Source organism: Diadema setosum, chromosome 10, assembly GCF_964275005.1.
Source record: "Diadema setosum chromosome 10, eeDiaSeto1, whole genome shotgun sequence".
Classification (NCBI taxonomy): Eukaryota; Metazoa; Echinodermata; class Echinoidea; order Diadematoida; family Diadematidae; genus Diadema; species Diadema setosum.
In genome coordinates, this window is record NC_092694.1 from 1,818,702 (window position 1) to 1,846,637 (window position 27,936).

Below are 27,936 nucleotides of genomic sequence, written 5' to 3' on the forward strand. Positions count from 1 at the left end.
TAAAAAAAGAGCTGTTACCATGGCAACCGTCATTGCAATGAGGTAGCCGTGACAGTCGGAAATTGTGATTTTTAATTTGATTGAAGCGATATGTTTATATTGACTTATTTTGGTGTTTATCGCATGTTTGTATGATGTTTAATGAAGAATACATGTTCTTTCAAAGAAAATAATTCGTTGCCATTGCAAGATGTCATTTACAAATATGGCAACAAGTGGATTCGTGTTTGGCAGACCCAAAATAAAGGAAACAGCACAAAAACAAAAATAAACTCACTAAACAGAAATTTATCATCTACTGACGAATTTTATTCTTGCTTTTCTTTCAATCGCAATGCTTATTTTTCTTTAAAAGGCAGCTTTTGTCATGCTGTTGATATAGCAACGAAAGTGAGGTGAAATGAACATAGTGGAAAAATAAGCTGATAATCAAAATAGCAATTTGTGATAAATATTTCACTCAATCTTGTCATGTTTTCTGGCTTTTTCATGAAAATATAATTTTTCTTAGGAAATAGCTGTTGCCATGGTAACTGTCATTGCTATGAGGCAAACCATGACATCATATAAATTTTATCTTTATGACATATTTTGTATGTTCAACGATATTTTTATGATGTTTAATGAAGAATATATGTTCGTTTAAGGAAAATAATGCGTTACCATGGCAACGGCTGAAGACGTCTGTTAGAAAAATGGCAACAAGTGGATTCATGTTCAGCACCCCAAAAATAGGGGAAATAGCACAAAAAATCAAAATCTACAGAAAATTTTAAGAACATATTACAACTCGCCGTCTACTATTGAAAAATGTGTATGCACCAATATTCTAAGTTCAAAATATGATAACGATTTTGGAGCATTCTTCATGCAACCATTAATGGTAAAAATATGATCAATCTCTTCAATTTTTTTTTTAATGAAATTTGCTAGTAATTTGAAACAAATTATGACAAAAATCAAATAAAACTGACAAGGAATCGATGGTTCGATGGCGTACTACTATACCCTCCGTACGTACGTAATGTATCCGTACGCTTACGGCCGGAGTCGTAGTACAGCACTACAATGAACAACTGGTTTGGCTTTCGCTGTGTGTGTGTGTGTGTAGTTAGTGTAGTGTACTTGTTGTGTTCACCCGTGATAATCTTGTAAATGGCATGGCCAAAAAAAGTGACTAAGTGTGAATTAGATTAAAATGGCAGCCCCGCCAAAACCATGGGAACGGCAAGGACATCTTCGAAATAACACGGGATTACCGTTTGATCAGGATGCTTTGTAAGTATGAAGTGTGCATGAGACGTTTATACGTTGATTCTCTTTGACTTACAGTAGACTGCATGACGGATCCCCACTAACCACTATGATTATGTGACACAATACAATCAATACGACAGCAAATTCTCCAATATGTAGATCTATACTTGGGTGACCCGCACCTCGTCATAGTTAATGTTTGCACATATTTGAATCACATGTCGCCACTGAAATTCAACTTTGAAATCCAACTTACATACAGGAAAAATGCTGAAAATTCCAATGGAATCACAAGTTCACTGATCGATATCGAACATTTGCAGCTATCTCGTCGTCAAACGCGAACGATGCGGAATAGTTGTGTCACGAGCGCTCCCATAGACTTGGCACGTAAAAGACGTGTGCGGGTGACCTGATGCTCCCGGCTGCTTTTTTAACGCTACACTTGCAAATTTTTGCTAGGGGGCTAAGGAAAGTCCGTTACCGGTACCAACAGTGGGGGCTAAGGGGGGGGGGGGGGGAGGACTTATCCCCACTGTTGGTAACGGACTTTCCTAGCTTAGCCCACTTTCTGTTTACACTTGTTTTTGCCAAAGTGGGCTAGCCCCACCCCGCACCGATAGTCCAAGAGCTTAGTACGGGACTTATTGGCGAGTGTAAAAAGCTGGAAAAAAAAGGTATGGGACTACTAAACGATAGTCCTGGGTCAGAGAAAGTACGGGGTTGAAGAAACACAAGTGTAAAAATTAAGGGCTATAGACATACACATAAAAGATGCGTGTGGGGACAGTGCTAAGTGGTGATACTTATAACACGTATTCCGATTAAAGTTTCAGATTTTCGCGAAAAACTGTTTGATTTTCCCCACAATTTGCTTGGTTGTGGTAGCCCTGCCAAGTTTCAAGTGTACTGAACACAGTCCCGGTCACAAATTTTTTTTTAGTGCGCTTAAAACAATTTTAAGCGGGGTGATGGTCTATTCGGGCCCCTGACAAGGTGCGGGCACCTCACTATACTGTACTCGTAAAAGGTATTGTATTGTACGGTCATCTGTGAGCGGGCGCTAGTGTACTACTGAACTAATACTATAACAGTATTAATACATCACTCCTCAGTAGGATAGTACTAAACGAGTGAAGTACATGTAATTTAAATTATCAGTTGCTATTTTAAAGGTACCGTAGCATGCTTGAAGTACAGGTAAAATTAAGACTAAATGGGTAGTAATGCCCATGGCAGCCATTATATGCGATGGGCTAAGACTAAGACAGGAAGAGTCAGTGCCAGTGCAGTGGTATATAGTCTATAGAATAGATTAGAAAGTGGGGGGGGGGGGGGGGCATTAATTAGGAAGTCCTCGATGATAGTCGATCCTCTGTCTAGCTCTACTAGCTTTAGGGCTACGCCGCTAGTCTTCAAAGGTAAGTTACCAGTACCGGTAGTTATACACTTGATTCCAAAATAAAACTTTAAAAGGGAGAAAGAAAAGAAAACTGACAGAAAAGGTCAACTTGGCTCCTCCTGTCGCTGGACAAAATAGCCATGCCGCACACATGGTCATGGAGGTACACTACAGGTACAGCATTTATACCTCCATGCTGCGCATGTGATGGCGTCTGGTTGGCAAGAACTTAGAAGGGAAGACAAGAAAAAGAAGGATAGAAGGAATAGAAAATAAGGAAAAAGATAGTAACGTTAAAATAAAAAGAGAGAAAATAGAAACAAAGAATAGATGGAATTTGTACAATTGTACGCAGTCCCACAAACACTTGCTACCGTGTAGTATGTGCTATGCCAGGGATTTCCAATGCTGAGTAGAGCTTGTATTGATCATGCATTGATAGTAAGCTAGGGCCTTTGGGGGTCAAACATGTTTTAGTTGGGCCGCATCCACAAGTAAGTAGTAACCGTTAATTGGGCAAGAAAGTCCCATGGGGCCCACCCCTATGCTTATGGACCAATGTATTGAATGCCATGAGTGGGGCTGAATCCATAAGTTGAGAATCGATCGCACAGTTTTTGGTTTGGGGGGGGGGGTTGTTTGTTTGTTTGTTGTTGTTGTTTTTTGTTGCTCTGAAGTCCATACTCAGAGGATTAAATTTTGGCCAAAAATAACACCAGTTATTCTCAAAGTCCTGAAAAATTATGAAAATTATTCTCTCCAATTTTTAGAAAGTAGACTTCACAAGCGTACCCCTCTCTACAACAACAAAAAAAACATCTTTTAGCGTGGTGTAAGATTGCATTATAATTCCGACATGATTTTCGGAATGGAATAATCGACATCTTTCACATCTTGTCCTTGCACCAGACTCACAATTCATACCCATTCTAATTCACCATAGGCCCTACAGTCCACACATTCACACCGAGCAGACCACAAACAGAAAATCAACAAATGAGGCTCAAATTTCATATCGTACGGTAAAAGGTTTAACATGAACATTTTGAACAATTCACACGATAAAATTTGTGATAAATCAACATTCTTTTTTTTTCCTTCAAAATCTGAGGCAAAATGTGAATTTCTTAGTGTTTTTACATTTTTGTGTTACATTCTTTTGCAATTTTAATCGATACAGCGCTTTGTGAGGCTAGTATACGAAGTCCTCCATACTGTATCTAAAATGTCATTAGTTTGCTGAGGTGTGAATGTCCAGAATTACATGTACCTTGCTGTCCGATAATAACATACCTGTACATATGTATATTAAGAATGTATTTGAAGAGACTTCCCCAATCTAGTTTCTAGACCGCCCCCACCCCCCCCCCCCCCCCCCACACACACACACACTCAAGTGACTCCTCTGACAAGTTAAGAGAATCATAAATGTGCCCAGTAAAAGTAACTTGGTGTAAGAAAAAGAAAGAAACATTTTGACTATGATGTGATTCTGAATAGTTTCACGTAAAAGATATTCTGGCATTCGTCAGTAATACCAGTTCATAGTAACAATAACATTTATAGTGTATGATGTACACATAATTCCCATGTCTGCAACTGTGTCAACTGTACGTCTGTGCAGCACAATTTAGTAATCAGTCTAGAATTTAGAAATCCACATGTCTATTCACAATATTCATTGTCGTAATACTTCGTACATTGTACACGTACATTGTTTGTGTATAATTTCAGCTAATTTCTTGCTTTTATATTGCATATATTTTGTAAAGGGATATGGTCTCTATAAAGTTAAGATTGTTAACCCTCTAAGCTCCAACTTACCATATTCTGATTTTACATTGATTCTGTGGTTTGTTTGTTTTTTCTTTTCTCCATCTTTTTCTTCCCATTTAGTGGTCAGCATGTCAATCAGCAATCCACAACAGCTTGGTCTAATCCCAGCAGCAGGGGGATGAGTAGACCTACTGGTGCAGTCAGGAGGGCCCCACCTCCACTACCCAGCAGAACCAGCCAGCAGGGTAGCCTTATGTCAAGTAGCCCACTTAATCGCTATGGGTATGGTGGCATGGGACTTGGCTCGTATGGAGGAACGGGTTATGGCACGTATGGTGGGATGTACGGAGGCCTCGGAGGGATGTACTCAGGTTATGGTGGAAGCATGTATGGAGGATATGGCCGTCCCATGGGGCTAGGAGACACAAATGATACATATAGTCGTTTTGTCCAGCAAGCAGAAGAAAGTAGCAGACCAGCCTTTCAGTCCATAGAAAGCATTGTGCAAGCCTTTGCCTCCGTTAGCATGATGCTAGAATCCACTTTCCACACAGTGTACAACAGCTTCCGGGCTGTCCTCGGTGTTGCAGAACATTTTTCTCGCCTGAAGATCCATCTAGCCAAGATATTCTCAGCTCTGGCTCTGTTTAGATTACTCAAATATGTGTATCGTCGACTGCTGGTACTGTTGAGACTGAGAACACCTGAATTTGCAGAAGAAGTTTGGAAGGAAGCTGAGAGCCAAGCAGCAGAGGGAACCCTAGCACTACTGCCCAAAGGAAGGCAACATAAAGCACCATCTTGGCCAATATTCATGTTCTTTGCTGTTGTTGTGGGTGGTCCATACATCATCTGGAAGTTGCTGTCATCTAGTGAAGACGAAGCAGAGGGTATAAAACCTGTAGTTATCCTAAATTGATAGTATTATAAGAAACACCGTCTACAATTTTAATGGTAAAAATAGTGTTTTAAAAGAAGGTGACATTTCATCAAAGGGATGGTTGTGCCAGTTTCAGGTACTTTCAGTCGTGCAGACAAGCACAAATTTACCCTCAGTCTCCACTGTAAGTTTTGAACAGTTTGTGTGAAGCTGTTTACCTGCACCAGATATGTTTTGTAGAGATAGGAAAGATGATAGCTATTGGATGCCAGCAAAAAGACATCTACAAGCAAACAAGTATCTCTGGTTTACTTGAGGATTGCCTTTTCAATGGAGTCAGCTGTGTGCACAACACAATCAGCCAAGATCAAATCCCTAATGTTGTTTTGTTATGATGAGAGGTTTATGGTGCATGTTAACTTAATGAGATAATGAGGCATTCTTTAGCTGTAGAGAATAGGACTTTCATCAGTCATTCAAGTAAAATATACTGCCCTATCCTCAAAACCCTTCTTGTCCTCACAAAATTTACTTTAAAAGGAAATTTGATAGTACAACATCAGTCTTATTAAATTAACACTGAAATTTACATTTGTAGTTCTATAGATGACTTACAACTTGTAGATATCAAATCAAAATATTATCCAAAATATGCCTAAAGTGTGAAAGCTGAAAACGAAACTGTGGAAAGGTTACTTTTGGACACTGTTATTTTGTATTTAATATTTATATTATAATGCCAGAAATGTTGTCTTTTTTAAACTGAAACTCTCTTCCATGTTGTAAATGTGATGTCATTTTCTTGTCTTTAGAAGACTTTACAGAATTTTTCCTGGTGATTGACATGTTAATGGGGTTCTGTTTAATGGTGACTCTAAATGAAAAATGCAATGTTTGTATTCACTTGGCATTTAAATCAACAGTAAAACCAACAGACAGGCAGTTACATGCATTTGTACATAATGTGTAGTGTGAGGGTTTGGTTCAATTTATATTTCTTGCCAATTTAGTGTATACCATGCCAATGTCCAGTGGAAATACAGGAACGAGATTGGTATAATCATCCAAAGAAACATTTTGTAAGGCATGCATGTATTTTCCATACATTGTAGCACTAGTATACTTATGTGCATGCTAATGAATCTAGTAGGACTTTGGAATTAAACTTTGACCCTTTTTATCACAGTAACTGAAAACTTAACTGGAGCTCACTGACTCTATCTGAAAGACTGCAACCTTTTGTTTGCAGAACAAACACACCAGAGAGTTTCCAAGGAGCTGTTTATTGGGTAATGTCATTCTGCATGGTGCACTACAATACATAATTCAAAAGGTACTGGACATTATTTCACATTAATTAGTCAAACACTGAATAATCAATATTTATTTCTGTCAATGAAAGGCAGTTTGTCAATCAGTTGCAAGTACACATGGACATTAGTTTTGACATTATTAAGGGGCTGCGGGATTCCACTGTACACTCAAAGTTTCAATATATAGTGTAATGTTACCATGCAAGTTCTTCTTTTGAACAGTTTTTTTCTTTTCTTCTTCTTCTTCTTTTTTTTTTTAAGCAGGAAACTTTTCCCTCCCTGACCCACCTCTGCATCTTCATTTCTTGAAATTGATTTTTTTTTTTTTCGTTGTTGCTTCCTTTGTTTATTGACAGTTCCTGCGTGGGCAAGTGGTGATGAAGATCATGTGGTTGCCAGGGCAGAGTACGACTTTGACCGTGACAGTGAAAAAGAACTCTCTTTTCATTCTGGAGACATTTTAAACCTCGCTCCAAAAGGTAATTGTGAATCAGTTTACCCGCTGTAGTATGATTGTACTTGCCAACTGGGGCTACATGGTGAATCTTGAGCAAATACCGACATGAAGGCAGCAACATTCAATCAAATTTGGTGGCTGAATAAGTCACCATGTTGAGATGCTCTTTTAGTTTTGGTGGGGTGAAGGTTTGCAGACAAGACCATATATATGAAATTATACAATTCAGACAGAAATTTAAGCATTGAAGGAAGCTAGTAAAATATCAGGAGCAAATATTAGAGTCAATTTTCAAGTCAAGAACTATTGTATTATCTGAAAGGCAGTTTGAATGTAAGCAATTGTAGGAAAGCGATGCATTTCAAAAAAACTTTGTCACTGTCTAGGATCCAGGGATATTTAATAATCATGGCTGAAGATGTTAAGCAGTGTGGCAAGGTGTTACCAGTAACTTGAGAATTCCGTGCTTTGAATATGTTTATCAGTGTATGTCGGACCAAACGGGGATACACATGTGCTGTGTGGAGGACCATTTAGAATACTATTATTTCATCAAATGGAATACCCTTTGGTATATCATGTATATGTGTATATTTTTTTTATGCCTCCGCCACGAAGTGGTGCCGGAGGCATTATGTTTTCGGATTGTCCGTTCTTCCGTCCGTCCATAATGAATTTTGTGGACAGTGTAGCTAAAAAACCTTTTGAGGTATCCTCTTGATACTTGGCATGTATGTGTATAGGGAGTGAAGTTGTGCCTATAGATCAACTTTTGGGTGCACATGCTCAAGGTCAAGTGCTCAAAATTTCACTATTTCCCCATATCTATGCCATGCCTCAAGATATTTTCTTGAAACCTAGTGTATGCATGTATTACCCAATTAAGATTCTCTGGTGAAAGTTTAGGGTCATGAGGTCAAAGGTTAAAAGGTCAAGTAAAAAGTTAAAATTTCGCTTTTATCTCCATATCTTGGAAATGGTTCAAGGTATCTTCATGGAACATAGTACATATGCATGTACTGACTGGCAGAGATTATGAAGGGAATTTTCGGTTCATGGGGTCAAAGGTCAGGGTTAAAGGTCAAGGGTAACACTTCAAAATTGTACAATATCCCTCATATTTATGTAATGCCTGTGCCAGGATTATTTTCTTTTTAAACTTGGTGCATGCATGTTTAACCCAATAGAGATTCTCTGGGAAGTGTGGTTGTTTTTTGCCAAAAAGGTCAAAGGTCAAAGATCAAGTGAAAGTGCTGAACTTTACTTCTTCCTCCATATCTCGGAAGTGGCTCAAGTTAATCTATCTTTAAACTTAGTACATATTTATGCATGTTCTGCCTGACTGACAATGATTCTCTTATGAATTTTAGGGTCAAAGGTCAAGGGTCAAAGACCAGATGAAAATGGTAACCATTTACTATTCAATACAGAAATTGCACTTTTTCTCTGTACCTTGAAAATTACTCAATGCATAAACTTATGAAGGGGTCAAAGTCAAGTAAAAGTCCTAAAATCCCCAAATACGTGCTCTCATTCATCCAGTTAAACGTAGGTCAAGGTGGTGAACATTCAACACATTTGTGACAAACGTGTCATTTTGATAATTTGCCAATTTAGTGGAAATGTAATCACACATTGTCCACATGTATTATATACCTATTAGGAGAATCATGCATTATGGCGGAGGCATATCAGTCGCCATAGCGACATTTCTAGTATATTTTGTTGCTGTTTGTTTGTTTTTTTGTTTTTTTGATATCGGCTTCAGATGAGAAGGATATTATTGCCTTCAATAAAGTATATTAGTGCTTACCTTATAAATTGTTTGTCACTGTCAAAATTTAGTGCATACAACTGTACCTCTATCAAATCAAGTTGTTTTTTGTAATCTCTACCACACGTGTATTGTAGAACTGCAACCAAGAGTACGTGGTTGGTTACTTGCCAGCTTAAAAGGAGAGAAAATCGGCCTGGTTCCAGCCAACTACATTAAGATCCTTGGAAAGAGGAAGGGTCAGCGACACACTGAGAGTGAGCAGCAGCAGGTCAACGCACTTAAACTAACTCAGTCTGGTAAGTCTGCAGTACCAACCCACCGACCCAACACCAGGGAACCCAGGGGAGCGGTGCAGAGACCAGATGGCGAGTCATCAGCCATGGGACTTTCCCCAGCTCTCTCTGGTGGCTATCAGGAAGACTTCCTATCATCAGCTGACACTGCTGGTGCAGGGAATGCAGTCAGCACTCAGCTACCAGCATCCACTGAACTGGAAGCAGACTTTGTGTTCAATGATGACAGTGTGAAAGACTCAAACTCATTGACCAGAGATGAGAAGCAGGGAGACTTTGTTGGCTTTGATGATGACTACTGGCCCAGCTCAAACATGAAGAACAAGGAGAAAGGTTGATTGTGTGATTGTACAAAAATAAATTCTAGTGCCCTTGCAAATGTGCAAGATGAATGATGCCCATGTTAGTGGTAGATCCTATATGCCACTTACACAGAGATTTAATGCACTGCAGGTGCAGCAATGATGTTGCCTCATCAAAGATATCATATTGGTCACTACATTTACACAAGTCACTGCTTCCTTCTCCTGGATTGATATCCAAGTGTAGGCTCACATAAAGTTACCAGTATTGCCTCAGTAAAATATGAGAAAACATCTGTAAATCTGGAAGGATTATACTTACCTTTTATTGATATCTTTACGGATCATAGAGTCCCAGTAAAGTTTTACATTTAGACTGTATGTCCCCATTGCCACAAATTTTGTAACCGTAAGGTAGTGCTAGTGCAATGAAATGTGAATGCACATTCAGTGTATGTATCAGGAAAAGAATTGGTAGTGTTTCACCATGGATCTTCCATGATTAGTATTTGTATTAACTCATTTTGGCTTTTTCTTTATTGAAACAATAATTTCAACTGTTGCTTATGAGTATCATGTCGTTTAGTTTTACAATGGGGTTGTGTAAAACTGGGGTTTGCTATAAAGCCTTTGCAGAAATATCACCCAAATCCCATTTCCATTTTTTTCGCTCCATGAGAACACATAGGTACGTACTTGTACATTGTACGTGTACATGTATACATGTGTAACAAATATATTTTTTGTCAAATTTGTCAAGAATTTTTTACATTCATGCCAGCCTATAGCTCCATGTACAACTATCAAAAGCAAGTTCTACCCTCTTGTCACTTACTAGTATTCCTTATTCCTTCTACTTTTTTTTTGGGGGGGGGGGGGGTCATGTCATTTTTTTTTTTTCTCGCTGAAAAGTTTGCTCAAATATATTTGTTAAGTGTACAACGTTTGTCATATATTTTCATTATTCAGCTGTATTGTGTGTATACATTTCAGTTTGTCCATTCTCCTAGTAGCAAATATTTTTCTTGGTTAACTCATATTGTGTGTAAGCACACACCTACCAGTAGTCAGTATTACAGCATACCTTCTCTTTTTTCTTTTGTCCTACATTGTATGTAGCATTGAGTTTGGATTTATTTTACACGACTATTACCAAAACTGTTATGCTTACCGGTATATTGAATTAATCTGTGATGTGACTGACAGATATGTCTCTTCTTTTGGATTAAGTAATGAGGATAATGTGCTAGGGAACTACCACTGCTGCCAGTGAATTTGATCTAGATACTTTAAGACTGAGAGTCCATGGTTTTATCCCCTGAGGCACAGTAGCTCTTTATAGTAGCATGTATAATGTATGAAAGAGAGTGGAGGAAGAGAATAAAACAGAGTTCAAATATGACGACCTCCATCAATGTCTTGTTGTAGTGACGCATTGCTCTCTTTTACTTAAAACTGGGTATCTGTTTTTGTAAGTACAGGTACAGATGGTTGGTAACAGTTAGTCAGTGATGAGGGTGTTGAGTATTGCTGAAATTAAAAGCACTTGAATAGCACAGACTTCCATTAAGCAGCTCATATCCACCCATACTGTGATTTCCAGCCTTTGTTATAGTCCTAAATTCATATCACCTGCATTATTAGATTCCTTGACCATCAAAACATACTTTGATCTGTTTCTTGTATCATTATCAACTTTCCTGAAACTTTCATCCACATCCATTTATAACTTTTTGAGTTATTTTGCAAGCAAGCAAACAGAAACACAAACTGGCAAATACATAACCTCCTTGGTGGAGGTAAAAGATCTCTTCACGTTTGGCTTGTCAAAACTCTTACCAGGCCACTGGGATAAAAATGTAATGACATGCAGTAGTGCATTTCAGCTCTTGTGGTTTAATCCATATCTTTTGGGTCCAGAACCAAAATTTTACATGTTGACTTCCAATAGTGAAAATGTTTGGTTCTTGATAAATGATCTTTTACTGCCTCCACACCTTCCCCTCGTTCTGTCTGTGGCCATCCTCCAATCTCTTAACCAAGTTGTTGAGTAAATTTTGGTTAAATGCAATTGATGCAAGTGAACCATAAATGTGTTTATTTGGACTAGAAAATGAAAGTAGACAGCTACTCTTTAAAATGTGAAATCATATTTCCACTACAGCTGTGCCAGTAGTTGACTGGAATCGTTCTTAGGAGTAATGATACAAAGTGCTTCACAAATGATTCAGATTACTCCTATGGGAACCCAGGGGTGAAGCCAATACTATGTCAATTTCAAAGATATTCATTTCCATATACACAAGCAGTATTATACTCAATTGTAATAGAGATATCTTTGTATGATATAGCTTATTCATGACAAAGCAGTGATAGCCTGATAGGACACTCTGAGGGAAATAAGTTTGGATGGAACCCAAAAGGTTGAAATTGATGTGCTCATCTTCTTTAAATGCAATGTATGTGTATAAATTGATGTGAACTTGTCAACTAATCACATCAATTGTGCCGTGATAAAACATTTCCGGTAACACAATGATTTTTGTCAAGAAATTACAGTCAAAGGCATAGAAAGTAAATGATGTGGCCTCCTTTGCTGAGATTAGCCAAGTACACTTCCATATTGAGAGTTCTGTTAGTCTCCTGTTCAGACATGGTGGCCCAACCAGGCAGCTGAAATTTACAATTGATTTTTATATTTCTCTTTATTTCAGGCCACTACCTTTCTCTTAAAGTGCCACCAAAATTTCAAGTTTTAAGGATACACTGTATAGAGAGAGAAAAAAAAAGTTTGTTCTGAGCCCTGGTATATGTGACAATGAATGGAAGCAGAAAAAATTGTTTGTAACAGTCATGCAATACTTTTGAAGGTTCTACTGTAACTATTGTGAAGACCCAAGTGAAATTGATAAAATATCTTTGCAAACCTATTTCTTGAAAACATGACAGATGCATTCTTGAGAATTTTACTGTGATGTGACTTTATTTCCTATTCTGATGCAGCAAAATATTAATAAATTACGAATTGATGAAATGTAACGCAAATCTTGATGTAAATATTAGCCTGGAGTTCATATCCATGTTTTTGTTTGTACAATAATCTGTCTTTATTTCCCTTTGGCTCACAAGTCTTGTTCTTCTGTGATAATTCTCACTCATGAATTGTTTACATCTATCATAACCAAGCTTGTGAATTACACATGCCTGGAGTTGAAGGTATATTGCTATCTCCATGGTTTTCACCTACAATTACAAGAGCACACACACACAAACAAAACAAAAAACACTGAAAAAAATGTATAATTATATAATATATATATATATATATATATATATATATATATATATATGAGTATACATATATATATAGATAGATATACAGTAGATATAATACACACACACATACACACAATGTGCAAAGTATGGTTGCAGCATTCTTTCATTACGATGTATATTCAAGAGTCAGAGAGGAAAATGTTTTTGTTTCACAAAATATAGTTCAGTTATTACATCAGCCCATGGTGCACTTAAATTTATGTCTATAGAGTACATGTACAGAGAAAGTCAACACATCTTTTCTGTATTTTCTCACAAAAACGTGCACAATCCAGTCAGTGGGTCAAAGTTTGATGTGTTCAAGAAAAAAATATGTGACCCGCTACAACAATATGATCCTAAAGTCGGGCGAGGTCGATTATTTGAAAATTGCATGATATAATCCCCTAATCTTTCTGCTTTAAATTTATATAGCACATTTTATAAAAATAATCGGCTGCGGAGATATCGATGTTTAAAAGAGAGCATGTCGAGACGTCTGGAAAATCACTGTTTCGAGAAAAGCGTCTAAAAGTCTTCCTTTCGACGCAATCGCGATCAAGGGACACGTTAGTCAGTTTTCACCTCTGGACAATAGAAGGTAAGCCCTAGCAACCCCCGAAGAGTTCATTCGAGCACATCAGCGTCGGTGGACTTCTCACCAACCAATCAGTGACCAGGATGTGAGAAGCGGCTGAGCATAGCGCACCCCGCCCGCACGCACCAGTCAACTGGGCAGTGTGCGAGCTTCACGCTTCGGTTAGCAGCAAGCAGCAAACTGACCAATGAGATCACTCTGGTCGTTGTTAGGGGCGGAACCTTTCTGTGGCGCTCAATCCAAATTTTCGAACCAGTTTCTGCTTCGTTGAAACGCCAGAAAAACGTTTTTTTTTTTATCTTTGCTTTCATCATTTTGCTTAAAAATTTCGACAGATGATAGAAGACATGTTAGACTCCAATAATATATCAAAATCAGAAAATTGTCAGTTTTGACCAATTTTAATGCTCTGACTTCAAAACTCGATTTTCACGGCTTCGACCGTGCGCGACTTTAGGACCTTTTTGTTGTAGCGGGTCACATATGGTCACACTGGTGTGGAACACATTACAAAGTGTAGTGCGATCTAGGAGATGTAAATACCTCTTGGCAATGCACATGTCTTATGCCACCAGCACAGAGTAACTTTGAGTCCTCCATAGTAGGAAAGGTCATAAAGTAACCACACGTCATACCTTCCTGCTGGCCAGTCACATTCAATGGATTCATTGGCAAGAAGAAAGGAGCATCTCATCCAGGCCCAATTTCATAAAGAGTTCATACGATAGCAACTCTTGCTAGGAACACAATTGTCATGGTAACAACTAGAATCCAGCTTACTGATTGGCTGTTGCTATAGGAAGTTGCCATTCCAGCAAGAGTTGGTATCCTAGCATCTTTTATGAAATGAGGACCAGGTCCTGTACTCACAACCCAACCTATCACTGCCAGTTTTCTTTCCCCCCAATTATCTCATTTTTCATTATCCATATCCACTGCCTCTCTCAAGACATCTAACTCCTATCACTCCTCTTCCAGCCAGGCACAGTTTTTAATTCAGGTCCATGTTCTCAAGGCACACTGAGCCCCCATGAATCATGATGTACAGTGCACTCACATTAATAATGAACACAGTTATGACAAAATTCTCAAGACAAACACAGGAAAAATTCAGGTCTCAAATCAAATACATGCATGTATCTTCATATGCTCACTGTTTGGCTACAACAAAATTTCAATATAACAAAAGAAAACTGCCAGTCCAGAGGACTTTGTTAGAATGGGAATTGCCTGTATAATACATGTACACCTGCCAGCAGTGTATGTCATAAAACATTGATGGGTAAAGAAGCAGTAGAAAACACTGTTGTTCTGATATGAAATTTGTCATGTAATTTATTGTGTATACATATTTGAGGCAGTCACACACATGCCTCTAGTCTACCCTTATGCAATGAACAAAGAGAATTGAAACATGACGTTGAGTCTTCATGCATTCCAGTATATCAATATATATTAACGCAAATTATCACACTTTTACTTCTTCACAATTTTATGCCCACGAGTCCTGCTCCAAGGCCTCAATATGAAGAAATTCCCTTGCCCATCTACAGGGCAATTCCTTGTGCGTTTGGTGAAAATCTGATTGTTCATTTTTTAAGGTGACATGAAAGATTATCTTTCTCCTCTAGGTCCATGGTCCACTCCAGTCACTTTCAAGAACAACTTGATTCCTTCACCAATAACAGCTTCAATATGAGATGTCCAGCTGGGTTTGGAAAAGAAAATGATGGAGACTAGCACACTACTGTCCCATTGTGGCTCTGTACATAGGCCCCTAGTAGGACTATGTGCCATTACATCATGATTGTATTCTCGGCCCCTGAGAGAGATTTCCATCAAGGTCTGTTAACCCGTTGAGGACGGACTGATTTTGCTACAACACGCATTTCCCATAGACACCTGCCCGAGTATACTCGGGACTCGTCCTCAACAGGTTAAAATTCAACAATTGGTTTTCAAGAAGATTAATATGAGGAATATAACTTACAATGGAGTCATAATATTTTGCATCAAAGCAGTTTTCTCTGTCTTCCTGCACATGACTTGGGTAAGATTAACTCCCCTTACATAGCCATATACCTTGAAAACAAGTATAAGTGAAACATCAACATACATGTACATGGTGCTTCCGTGAGTCCACCCTGTATTGCCAAAGCTGCATAGAATCTTCATGAATACAATTTTCTATTGTAATTTGTGTATCAGACATGAGACTGTGATGGCATTGCTTCTGTGTTTGTCACTGATGTTGGTCTGTTTGACTGTTCCCTGTCCATCAGATCTCTCAGCTTTTTCTTCCTTGCTCGTTTTTGGTGCCTCCTTGATTTAAGATGACCTGTCAACCACAAAAATACAGACATCATGCATCAATGAATAAAATATTTCATAAAAGGAACATTAAACGTAAAGCACTGTAAATGCAGATTCATAACTTGATTAATACCTCAGTATTAAAAATAATACACTTGCCTTTGTTAATCATTAAAAAGCATTAAATAAGTGTCACTCATATCAGTTGATTTGCATTTAAAGTCAAAGGCTTCTAAATTCTCTAGCTCACATGCATACACTAAAGACAGAGTCACTACAGAGTGATATTACAAACTAGAGGCTTAAAAGGTAAAAGTGAAGTGGGGGGGGGGGGCTTGATAATCATTTAAGTCAATATAGAGTAAACTAGAAATGTCGCTACAGCGACTGGTTATACCCCCGCCAAACAACATTTCATAAGCTTTGGTCAAAACAACATTTCATAAGCTTTGGTCAAAAAACTGAGGAAGTAGTTAAATCCGCAAGATCTTTCCTTGATCTTCTGCCATTAATATGCCGTTACCATGGCAACGTACTTTCGGGTACTGTCGAAAAATGCGTCTTGCACATCTAGGCCTACAACCAAAGGCACACATCTGTACCAAGTTTCATGGAAATTGGGCAAAAACTGAGGAAGTAGTTTGCAACACAAAATTTTCCATCATTTTGGCTCATAATATGTGAGCTGTTACCATGGCAACATACTTATTGTCACTGTCAAGAAATGTGTCATGCTGACCTATATCCTAAGACAAACATTCAATATGAATTCCATGAGAATTGGAAGAACACTGATGAAGCAGTTTTGCCATGAAGCATTTTGCCCTATATTTTACCAATAACATGCCATTACCATGGCAACGCACTTTTTGCCACGGCGGAAATATGTGTCTTGCACATTAACATATTCAGATGAACATCTGTACCTAATTTCATAAAAATTGATCAAAAACTGTGGGAGGAGTTCGCGACGCAAGATTTGTACCCATTTTTGCCCATAATATGCCATTACCATGGCAACGTACTTTTGGGTACTGTCAAAAAATACGTCTTGCACATCTACAACCCAAGGCACACATCTGTGCCAAGTTTTATGGGAATCGGTTGAAAACTGAGGAAGTAGTTCGCGACGCAAGATTTGCAACGGACCGACCGCCCGACCGTCCGCTGATTCCTATATACCCCCTTCAAACTTCGTTTGGCGGGGGTATAAAAAAAAAATGATGCAACCTCCATGTTAGGCTCCTTCATGGAAGGAAAATTGTTTCGTACAAGTGTACTTATTGAATAGCCCTGCATTCCCTATTCCAAGGAATGATTCTGACCAATTGGATTGAGCCTTTTAAAAATACATGTAAATAATGAAGAGGTTGATTTTTCATTTCAGGGCCTCAGACCTTCAAGCACATCAGAAATACATCTAGGTTGAAACTGAAATCTCCCATAGAACTTAAATCTTTATTTTTGGTAAGAACTACATTTGTACCAATCATAATCAAGAAGCATTAAAAATAGCAACAACATGGAATCAAAACAATACACACTATACATTTATACTATCCTGGCAATCTATGGTGCATTGCATATCAGAACATACACATTTGATATTGACATGGTTCCAAGGAATGTACACAAATGCACAAACACAAAGTGAGTATGAACAGATCAAATTAGAAGAGCACAAGTGTAACAGCTCTTTGTCAACAATTAAAAACAAAGTTTACCCTCCCCCCCCCCCCCCATAAAAAAAAAAAATCATATTTTAGATGACTGGTCAACAATGGGGAACATACTAAAGGTAGAGATTTATTTGTTTATCTCTTCCTCGACTTTGATAGTCAGGGTCAAGATATAGATTCAGAAGAGGCAACTGGTTTATTTGTGTTCAAGATTTTTGAAGACTACCATTTGTAGCATGTTGCTGTAGAGAACTCACTCACCTTCCCATTGTTGCACACCTACAAAGTGTCTCCCATCACACACATCACAGACAAAGGTTTGGGTAGGAGTGATTACGTCTGGCTCCTCACATGGCATGGCAGCTAACTCTGGTTCTTTGCCCTGGAAAGTTTTATATTTGATTCAATCAAGATTGACTTTGTCATTTCAGTCAATAACAAATCTCACTGTAAAATCACTTTCATGTCACCAACGTAGGATACACAATGTGAGGAATAATTTTTAGTATTGTTTGATGGAAACAACAAAAAATTAAAAAGGAATATATACATGTATGCACAGCTCTGTTCTACTCTCAACATCAAGCACAAGAAACATCATGCAACATGTAAGAATGCAGAGTTTGGACAATACCTCAAAACCAAATTCTGACAATGCAATTACTGATATTTTAGTAAAAACAACACTATCAAATTACTTCCAAATTCTCATATCAGTTCTTTGACTTCAACTGCAAATGCTGGTGATACACAAGTATTTGAATATCTAAATATTTAGAATTCCATGCAACCAACATACCTGGATGTAAACTCTGTTACCACGACTATGCAAAAAGCTAGATGAGAGTGCACCTCTTAAAAACAGTGGACTAAAGTATAGCATGTCCATCGAGTTCATTTGATTTTGGTAAATTTATCCATCCATGTGTATCTAATTCTACAATCTGAACTGAGTCTAACACAAGTTGATCAGTGTCATGTGACAGGTTTTAAAAGAGGCATGTCTTCATTTCAACAGTTGGTAGGGTAAGGATGGATGTTACTCCATAAGTACTGTAGCTTGCCTATGAAGACTGCAGGCCTACTCGTAATAAATGAGAAAGTCACAGTGCTATGTTGGCAGGCAAGTCATATGTAATGTGTTCCATTCCCTCTCCCTGATCCTATTCACAAATACATTACAACACAAGACAGAATTCCAACAAAATGTATCAAAGTCATCTCTTAAAGATTCCATGCAAAAATGTGAAATTACAATGCATTAAACATGACAATATACGGCAATTATGACATCAAACAATGGTGATAATAGCCAGATTTGTTAATTTCATACCTCCATTAAAGACTGGAGTATTCCTACAGCAGGTTTGAGAACTCTGTCCTCCCACTCGGCAACATTCGTTGAATCAAGTCCATACACAGGCAATGAGGAGGTACCCCCTGTGATCAAAAAGTATCAGTCATTGATTCAAAATCTCATCTTCACCTTTGTCATATGTTCTCTTATCTTTTAGTTTTTTTCATTCTTTTTGCTACTTTTGTCTGGTCTGCCAATCAACAACCAGTTTCTCCTGTTATATTTCTCTCGTTTTTGTGAATAACATCCGTTTTTCATCTACAATGTTTCTTCTGTATAGTAATTAGTATCTGTTTTGTCCTTACAAAAAGAGAAGAAAACTTAATGTGAACTTGTAAATCTAAATTAGCATTTTGAAGAAAAAATTACAAAGACTAATTATGCATGAATTGGTTACACCATTAAGCAAAGCATGACTTATATTACTTGAACCATTATCCACATTACAAACTGAAAACTGCCACTGTTCAATAAAATGGCACTTTCATTTAGAGTTCAGTAAAATGTTGCACATACTAAGGCTCTTCTTAACCCCCTACAAAAAAGACTAACAACAACAACACACACACAAAGACAGAACAATAAACACAGAAAACAGTATCTCTGTGTTTAACCCAAGAGTCCCCTCTATAAACCCTAGAACTTTGCAAATGATTGACAAATTGCCCTAATTCGACGTAAATAAGCACTGAATTGATCAGTGTTTTAGTAGTAGCCATGATAAAAAATCATGGGTGTACATACTCAAGCAGGATTCAAACCTACGACCTCCTGATCACCGAACAGGCGTCATCTCCACTAGACCACCAAGCTTTCGCCCGACAGCAAGTGTTGGTTCTAATCCTTATAGCATGCAGCGGGTAGTGCGTAATTATTTTAATTCATGAAATTCTTCCGTCGACGGAAGAATTTAATGAATTTGAGTAACCCTGAACTTGTATCCAAAACTGTGAAGAAAAAAAAAAATATATATATAGGTGCCTATCAATTTTATTACCAATAGTAATCTCCACCACTGTAATCCCCACTTGGATTATTGCAATTCTGAAAAGTAAAAGGAACAAATGAAAGACAAAGGATGCATTTTTTTTCTTTTTTTTAGATCAAGTAAAAAAGAAGGAATACAGCCTCCTTACTCTTCAAGAAGCGATTTCGGACCCACTTGATTTGCCTCCTGGCATACTGTCTCGTGGCAGTCTTCAACTTTTCCACCCCGTCCTGCAAGAGATGTTCTCCTTCCTTACTTTTCTTCTTCTCTTCCTCCAGAACCAGATATTGATGGAACTCCTTGAAGCCGATGGACTGGAAAATACCTTGGGTGTACAGCTCTTCCCTAAAATATCATATTATGAATACCAGGTATCAAAACCTATGTATGGTAGTGATGATAAGCCAGCTTGCAAAAGACATGTCACATGAAAGGCATAAAGGGTCCTTCAGAAACAACACAAATCTAAAACTTTGTTACAAGGGAGAGTCATTTGTGGTATATATACAATTGGTCAATTACAATAACACTGATTGTAATTATATCAAAATAAAAATATTGCACTATAATTTTCAATTTAAGCAAAAGTTTAGCAATGGCACAATAGCAATTTAACACTTTTCAAACAGGAACAAACACATGTGTCCTTTCGACAGAATGACTAGTAACCACATTGTTGGGTATAAGAAGGGAGAAGAAATAGACTTTTGGAAAATCAGTTTGCTGACATGAGAGACAGAATAGAGACAAAATGACAAACCATAGGATGGAGCTGGTACCAGGGAGGTGGGAAGACAGGGTCTCTTCCCACCACCCTGCTGGTACCGGGGTGGTACAGTATTGGTGGAGATGAAGATTGGGCTTTTAACTTTTTTGAGATAGCAATAAACCACTTATGAAAAAGTATAAAACATACCATTCTAAGAAGACTTCAAAGTTTATTTGATGGAAATTGGCTTTGGAATGGCTGAAACATCCAAAAAACAAAGTAAAACAAAGCAATCGAAATAAAAGGTGGGTCCCACCCTTTATTAGGATCGCTCTTTTTGGATATCTCAGCCATATCAAAACTGTTTTTCATCAAATAAACATTGAATTCCTCTTAAAATAACATGCTCTTTCAGATTTTATCAGAGGTTTCTCATAATCTCACTGAAAAATGATAGAAACCTGAAGTTAGGTTTCAACCAATAGTATACAATCCCTTCAAGTGAAAGCTCAAATTTAAACTTGGAACCAACTATCCTGAAGGAAATTTGTTAATAAAACAGTAATCTGGTAGTAAAGTGCTTAATTCTATCTTTAATCAATATAAAAGTTGTGAACTAATAAAACTTACGGAGGAAATTGTCCAGAAAGTCTCCTTTCATTGTAGTCTTTGTGGAAATCTTCTAACTCTTTCACCAAGCCACTGGACAGCATCTCATCAACACGTTTGTCCAATCTCGTGTCCAAGACTGTAGGGACATATAAGGACATAGTTCAGGTAACCTTCAACTAGCTACTGGTACTTGTACTTGATTAATTCAGTCACAGCAATTTGTCTTCAGTAATTCCTGAATTCCTCGAAGGTATTCAGCATGTCTGCTACATTTGTCAAAGATTTTGAAAAGACTACTACTGGGTTGCCAACAGCAGGCAAAAATACACACTTACTCCCATACCAATAATATAAAAATATATGTGCCAGGACTTGTGATATAGAAGTATTTCTGCACAATCTGTCTACAAGTACCATGCTCTTTTTTTTTCAGAAAAAAATACAAGACCTCAAAAAATATTTGAACTCTTCTCCTCTTCCAGGGTGATATGGACTGTTAGCATTCTTTACCTGTAAGGATAGTGTAAATTTATTATGTATTGAGTACATGTCTACATACAGGACAACTTCCATGTAATGCTTGTGGAGAGAAGGATGGTACCTAATACTGGCGGAAAATTACTCCCCCCCCCCCCCCCCCAAATACAATAAAGTACTTTGACCTCTGACTTATCATTGCTATCATGCTCCTGTAGTTAAGTGTTTATATATTTCTATTGTTCTTCCCAGGTTTGAGGTACCAAAACCATAATACTGCACACAATATGAGCACAATAATTCACTTGGGATCCTATACCTCCTTGTTCACACTGGACCCAAAGCACACAAGTGTCTGGATATCTCACAGGCCCACCAAGGTGACTGCTGCCCTCTACAGACTTCTGCCTGTCAATCATCTCACTGTGAGGAATACCATGTTGCTCATAAACTTGTAAACTCCTGTCAAAGAAAAGCCAGGAAATATATAAGGAGACAGTTATGAATAATTCAACACTAACAAGGAGAGAAGTTGGGATTCATCTATTCTTCCCTGATCAACAAGACTGCTTCCAACAAACATACTGTAGACACAAGACCATTCAAAGCCAGATATATAATTCTCCCTATTTTGATTTATGTTGAAAATATGACTGCATGCCCACCAAAACACACCACCATACTCAGAAAGTTTTAGATAGAATCCTGTGTCTGCAAGGCCATATTTGCCACAATAACATGCTCCTGCATCTTAACCTGTTGAAGACGGTGTTATTTTGCTACAACACAAACTTTCCATAGACGCTTGCCCGAGTATACTTGTGACTTCTCGTCAACGGGTTAATGAAAGTAGAATGTGTTGTATGTTTTCATTTTAAGTGTCAGCATCATATACTGTATACGTTATATATTTCGCGGGGGTTTTATTTTCGCGAATTTCGCGAGTCGGGAGCTATTCGCGAAATTAACAACACGCGAAAATATTACCTTCCAAAATGAATCCCTTGCCTTGATGATACGAACATTTCAGTACTAGTATACCATGTCACGGCTTACCGTACAGACCATACTGGCTATAAAGCTTGTTTACGCACGTCCACGTCTACTTATGAATACTGTAGAGAGCCAATCCATTATCGCAAGGGGACCACTCGTCAGAAATCTAGCGTGATGGACTTAACCACTTCAAAAATGTTGAATTCTAACTTACTAGTTCGCAGAGTTTGGTAAGTTTTTTTCATGCAGCGTATAACTAGTATCATTCTTATTTGCTAGTAAGTTGAAAATTCACACTTTCTTTGTCACTTCATATTTTCTCTGGTCCCCCAATCGCGAATTTAACCACTCGCGAAAATGTGTGACAGCGGCAATTCGCGAAAATTTATGTACGCGAAAATTATAGCGTATACAGTATGTCAAATCAAACCAATCTTTTACTTGCTCAATTTAAGTCAAGTATATATAAAAGCTTCAAGCAACGAATTAACTGTACCAATCATCTTCATATCAAATATTACACTGATATCATTTTACAAACCTTAATATTTTCCTTCTATCATTCTGATGTAATTTAGAGGCCATTTGAGGATCCACAGAGCTAAGGAGATCATGAAGCTCACTGTTTTTCATGTGATTCACCATGACCTCTACAACCTCCATGCTGGAAAGGTTCTCTAAACCATCAGAACACTCAGTACCAGTCACTTCACTTTCAGCTTCATCTACCTCCCCAAGACTTCCAGCATCATCAGCTTTCACTGAGCACTGTCCTGATACAACATGGGACATTTGAGAACTCTCCAGCGGATTCACGTTTGCTGTTGGTTTACTAAATTCTGGATGATCTGTATAACCTGTTGGTTGGCTGGCTGCTATATGACCCATGTGATAATGTTCATACAGTGGTGACTGACTGGGTAGTTCAAGTGTCTTATGATGTCTTTCCATGGTTGAGGCATCTGACTGGTCACCTTGCTCATCAGAGCATTGTTTTGGTTGCAGACGTTTTGAAGGATCACACTCGTGAACACATGTTGCCTTAGGTGGCCCCTTGCCAGCATCATCGGAAGTGCATTGAGCTCTGTCATGACATCGTTTCCTACGCTTCAGTCTCAAATTCACCACTTCACCCTTAGATTCATAGAGAAGCTGGTCAGATCTATTGCCCTGATAATGAGGAAAAAAACACACAAACACATGAGAAGAAATGTATCTTGACTGAAAATAGAAACAAGAACAGGCTAATTTCCAACATCTCGTGTTATACTTCTAATTGCCTGGCAACTTATGCAGGGCCTTTTTTTACAAATATTTCACAAGCTACAATGTCAGAATTTCCTTCAGCAAAGAGTATTCTTTAGTATATGTTTCACTGTAAAGCAAAAGTCAGACATCTTTGATATAATGTAGATTTCAATGAATAGAAGTTGCCTACACTTACAAGGTTTATTCAATGAGATGAGGCATATACCAACTTGTTGTTTTTGCATGTTTTGCAGTAAACTTACATCGCAGAAATATCATTGCCAATAACTTCTTTATAATCAGCATCATTCTGCAGATAGGGGAATAAGGAATAAAAAATGAAGCAAAGACCTGCAATGAGCTTTTAACAAGTTCTCTCTAGTTAAGGGAGGGGAAAAGGAGAATACATTACCTCATCAGCAAGCAGCACTTTCCACAAAAGAGCCTCTATGTAGTAATTTGTTCCACCAACAATAATAGGCAGATGCCCCCTGCTCAGTAATCCATCAATGATTGGTAGAGCTTGGTTCCTGAAATCTACGACAGTAAATCGCTGCAGTGGGTGAATCATTCCAAGCAGATGGTGAGGGCACTGCTCTAGTTCATCTTTCTTGACTTTATTTGTAATGATATCAAGTCCTTTGTACACCTATTTGCGGGGAAAAAATACATGTACATCTCATGTCAGCATACTTGAGAGAAATACCATTTGGATAAAATGATTGAAGTAAAAGATGGCATTGTCATTCTTTGGTTAGTCTAATAATCATATCAGTTTTCTTTTTTCTATTTTGCTCATTTCTTATCTTCTTTCTCAACTGCAAATTGGAGCTTTTTACCCTTACCATGAAATTTATCCAAATGTAATATGTTACAAAATTTGACACATATTATATACATTATACATACGCAAGATGAATTCCTTCAGATCTGTGGGCATATACACATTGTCAAATGGAAAAAGTGCTGATTTAAGCGAAAGAAATCCTCAGTATAAACAGTCATACACTCTAAGTGACATCTGCACACATGGGATTGAATTCCATGAAGGGCAACCAACCTCCGCCCAGATGGGATTGCATGCACTTTGAATCACTACAGACATCATACCTTCCTGAACTGCCACATTAGATCAAATAGTATGCTTAATATTGGGAGTGCCCTTATAATATTTTTCTTGGCATCTCACCATAACTGCATGATAAACTATCTATCTATGTTCATGGCCAGAGCCTAGTAGACTTCCTTCCTCAAGGGCACTACCAGCCTACAGATTGTGCCCCCAAAATCTGGTTGTGAAAAGCAGAACGCTCACAGCTAATGTTAAGATAGAGTGCTTACCTGCATTGAATCAGCACTAATGATTTCTCCATTGAATTTGCTTGCCAACTCCAAAGCAAGCTTTGACTTGCCAGTCCCTGTAGCACCCAGAATAACGACGACTGGCAGACGACGCAAAGCTGACATCATTGCATTTGTAGTTCTTGTGGTTCCTTCTTTGAAGTTCAAGTCTTTATCTGGAGTCAAAAAATGAAATAAAGAAGAGCATTATTGCACCTTGAATCAATTATAATCCCTTGCAGCAGCTCTAGGAAAGCTATACTGTGATGGTGCGTGCAGAGGTGGCAGTGACACAGTGATGTAGTGAAAATATTTTGAACAAGAGAAGCACTCTGAGAGTGCAGACCAAGCAGCTAATTTCCACCAATATCTTGTTTTTTCATAGAGATCAGTGATTTCCACACATACGTATGCATGCTGAAAATCGCCCAATTTCCCAATACACACTGTAGATTTCGGCTTCTGGTAACTGCGGCCAGCCCGAATGCAAAGCTCCTACAGTATAACTGTTGGAGCACCCCGGGGTTAGGCTTTTAGAAACCTTTTGTATGCTGTAAGAGATTGCAGCCTATTGTTGGTGAGCAGGGCAATCTCCTGGAAATTGTGGCGACTGTTGGAGTAGACAGAAAAATCTGTCTGTCCAAAGGAGTTTTTTATCTTAATTTTTTTTTTTTTTTACTTTTACAGCTCTCCTCTAGCTCTGTAGCAGTCTCCCCAGAACATATCCCAGACAAGATACAGACCGATCTTTAGTTGGTCAACTGTTGGAGCTTTACGACAATGAAGACATATATTACGAGCAGGCACTTCAGTGACTGGACTCCACTGGACTGGAGACTCCACTGGAGACTCCACTGGAGACTCCAGTTGGTCTTGGAAATGACATTGCACCGGTAAATTTATAGACAAAGGTATATAGAATGTCTAACTATACACAGCCCAGTCGTTGTATTCGCACAGCGTATTAACAGTGTTTGGTCGGGCTATAAGGTATATAAATCTGGACTCATAGCATATAATTTACTCTACTGTATCATACATGGTCATGGGAACATGTAACCCCGTCGCGGGGCGCTGTAACATTTACTGTACGTATTTGTCCGTATGGGGTCGCTGCTGCGGTTAGGGAACATGTAGGCCTAGATCTTCATCCAAGAAATCGCACAGCTATTTTTTTGTTCTTTGTGGGTAAGAACATGTTTAAATGCACTGTGGGACGGGTCTGTGGCCATCATGTAACTGCGACCGGCAGCCCCATACTCATATAGCGTTACGCTGTGCGTATGGGGGTGCTGGCCGCAGTTAGTGGCCATGATACTGATAATTCCAACCCCTTTTAAAGGTAGGGAATCCCATTTGCATGCCTTAAATGAAGAGTTGTATAAATACAGTGGTGAAGAGAGTATCATTTTAAAAACTCCCATAAAGTATTGAAAGTGGAAGGTAACATTTAGTACATTTTTATTGACCGTTAGATTTTGAATTGAATTTTTTTCGGGGCTCACCGTAAATTCCAGTACATTACTAGGCTACCTTTGCAGACCCATGCACTGCATGTGTGTCCATCATGTATAGCATAGGCCTATCTTGTGAAGAAAGTTCATCAAAACTTACAAACATTTCTATATTATACATTCTTGCCACACACTCTATATGTTATTACATCAGCTCTTATACTTTTAGATTGTGTTTATAGATAAAAGATACAGAAGACTGCAACAAAAAGGCTTAAGTGTGGCTGACACACAGAACTACTGAGTAGTTGAGTTTTGTGCATTGTTCAAATTGTAGATAACTGTTGACTTTCAAATTTCTCAGCAGTGGCCTAAGCAAGTCCCCTGAGGTTCATATTTAATGTTTTGCTGCATGTTGGGAGGTCTGTAAAAGGTATCCCCTACCTTGGCTTTAAAGGGTGTGTACAGTTCTGGTCGAGGTGAGGATTTAGCATTTAACGTTTTGCGAGATATTCAGAAACCACTAGAATGTCTATAGTATATGAGATGTCAAAGAGCTAACCCCATCGCGGGGCGCTGTTTACAGTACGTATTTGTCCGTATGGGGTCGCTGCTGCGGTTATCAAAGAGCATGCAATTCTAAGGGGTATCAAAAGTTGATTTGTTGAAAATCGGTTTTGGAATGGCTGAGATATCCAAAAACAAGGTAACAAAGAGATCCTAATAAAAGGCGTGGCCTGTCGCCTTTTATTATTATCACTTTTTTGGATATCTCAGCCATTTGAAAACCAATTTTCATCAAATAAACGTTAAATCCCTCTTAAAATTCTACATGCTCTTTCATATTTCATAAGAGCTAGTTTCTCATTATCTCACTTAGGAATGTTCGAACAAGAATCCCCACCTCAACCAGTACTGTACAGTCCCTTTAATACTTAACGGGAAAGGAGTGCGAGGCCGTGGAGCCACACGGTACTACGTGGGATCGATAGCGGGACGCGCCCCCGAAGACACGGGCTGAGAAGTTGTCTGGTACAGTGGTAGCGGACAGCTGGTAGTCTAACAATTAGGATCTGGTTATTTAATTCTTCTTCTTCTTCCAGTCTGGTACAGTCCGCCTCTGGCGTATTATCGTACCTTGTGCTTGTCAAGTGCTGGGTGTACAGTGTGCAGGTAAAATTTGCACAAATTGCACAAATGCATACTAAACACAATACTATACTATTCACCAATTTTCGTGAAATTCCGTAGTTATCGAAAATTCATAACCTGAGCTTCTTACCGAATCTGACAGTCTCAACCGGATGACATCAAGACACAAAAACAGGGGGCAGAATCCTGGATCACTTCCCCACTGTTCAGCTTTTGCCACATGCAATAACAGGAGTTCTT

At 38.4% G+C, this 27,936-nt stretch overlaps 2 protein-coding genes across 2 annotated transcripts; one reads left to right on the plus strand and one right to left on the minus strand.

Moving 5' to 3' along the window:
• Positions 1-1,138: 1,138 nt before the first annotated feature.
• Positions 1,139-9,617, plus strand: LOC140234180 (uncharacterized). The gene is made up of 4 exons (XM_072314249.1): positions 1,139-1,278; positions 4,556-5,325; positions 6,985-7,107; positions 8,997-9,617. The coding sequence occupies exons 1-4, from the start codon at positions 1,199-1,201 to the stop codon at positions 9,491-9,493; spliced, it is 1,470 nt and encodes a 489-aa protein (XP_072170350.1). The 5' UTR covers positions 1,139-1,198; the 3' UTR covers positions 9,494-9,617.
• A 3,309-nt stretch (positions 9,618-12,926) lies between these two features.
• Positions 12,927-27,930, minus strand: LOC140234394 (tRNA dimethylallyltransferase-like). The gene is made up of 10 exons (XM_072314444.1): positions 27,827-27,930; positions 25,091-25,266; positions 24,162-24,398; positions 23,043-23,671; positions 21,825-21,967; positions 21,047-21,164; positions 19,856-20,052; positions 18,696-18,802; positions 17,624-17,744; positions 12,927-15,708 (listed from the first exon to the last, which is right to left on the minus strand). Exons 2-10 carry the CDS (start codon positions 25,217-25,219, stop codon positions 15,575-15,577), a joined length of 1,815 nt encoding a protein of 604 aa, XP_072170545.1. The 5' UTR covers positions 25,220-25,266; positions 27,827-27,930; the 3' UTR covers positions 12,927-15,574.
• Positions 27,931-27,936: the final 6 nt, after the last annotated feature.

Bases quoted from the DNA above. Each gene is read 5' to 3' on its own strand.
- LOC140234394 (XM_072314444.1), bottom strand. From the start codon at position 25,219: ATGATGTCAGCTTTGCGTCGTCTGCCAGTCGTCGTTATTCTGGGTGCT. The intron at 18,803-19,855 runs GTAAGGAGGCTG...TTTTGATCACAG, and splicing joins CCGAAATCGCTTCTTGAAGA to GGGGTACCTCCTCATTGCCT. The intron at 17,745-18,695 runs GTATGAAATTAA...AAAACTTTCCAG, and splicing joins TACTCCAGTCTTTAATGGAG to GGCAAAGAACCAGAGTTAGC.
- LOC140234180 (XM_072314249.1), top strand. From the start codon at position 1,199: ATGGCAGCCCCGCCAAAACCATGGGAACGGCAAGGACATCTTCGAAAT. The intron at 1,279-4,555 runs GTAAGTATGAAG...CTTCCCATTTAG, and splicing joins CCGTTTGATCAGGATGCTTT to TGGTCAGCATGTCAATCAGC. The intron at 5,326-6,984 runs GTATAAAACCTG...GTTTATTGACAG, and splicing joins TAGTGAAGACGAAGCAGAGG to TTCCTGCGTGGGCAAGTGGT.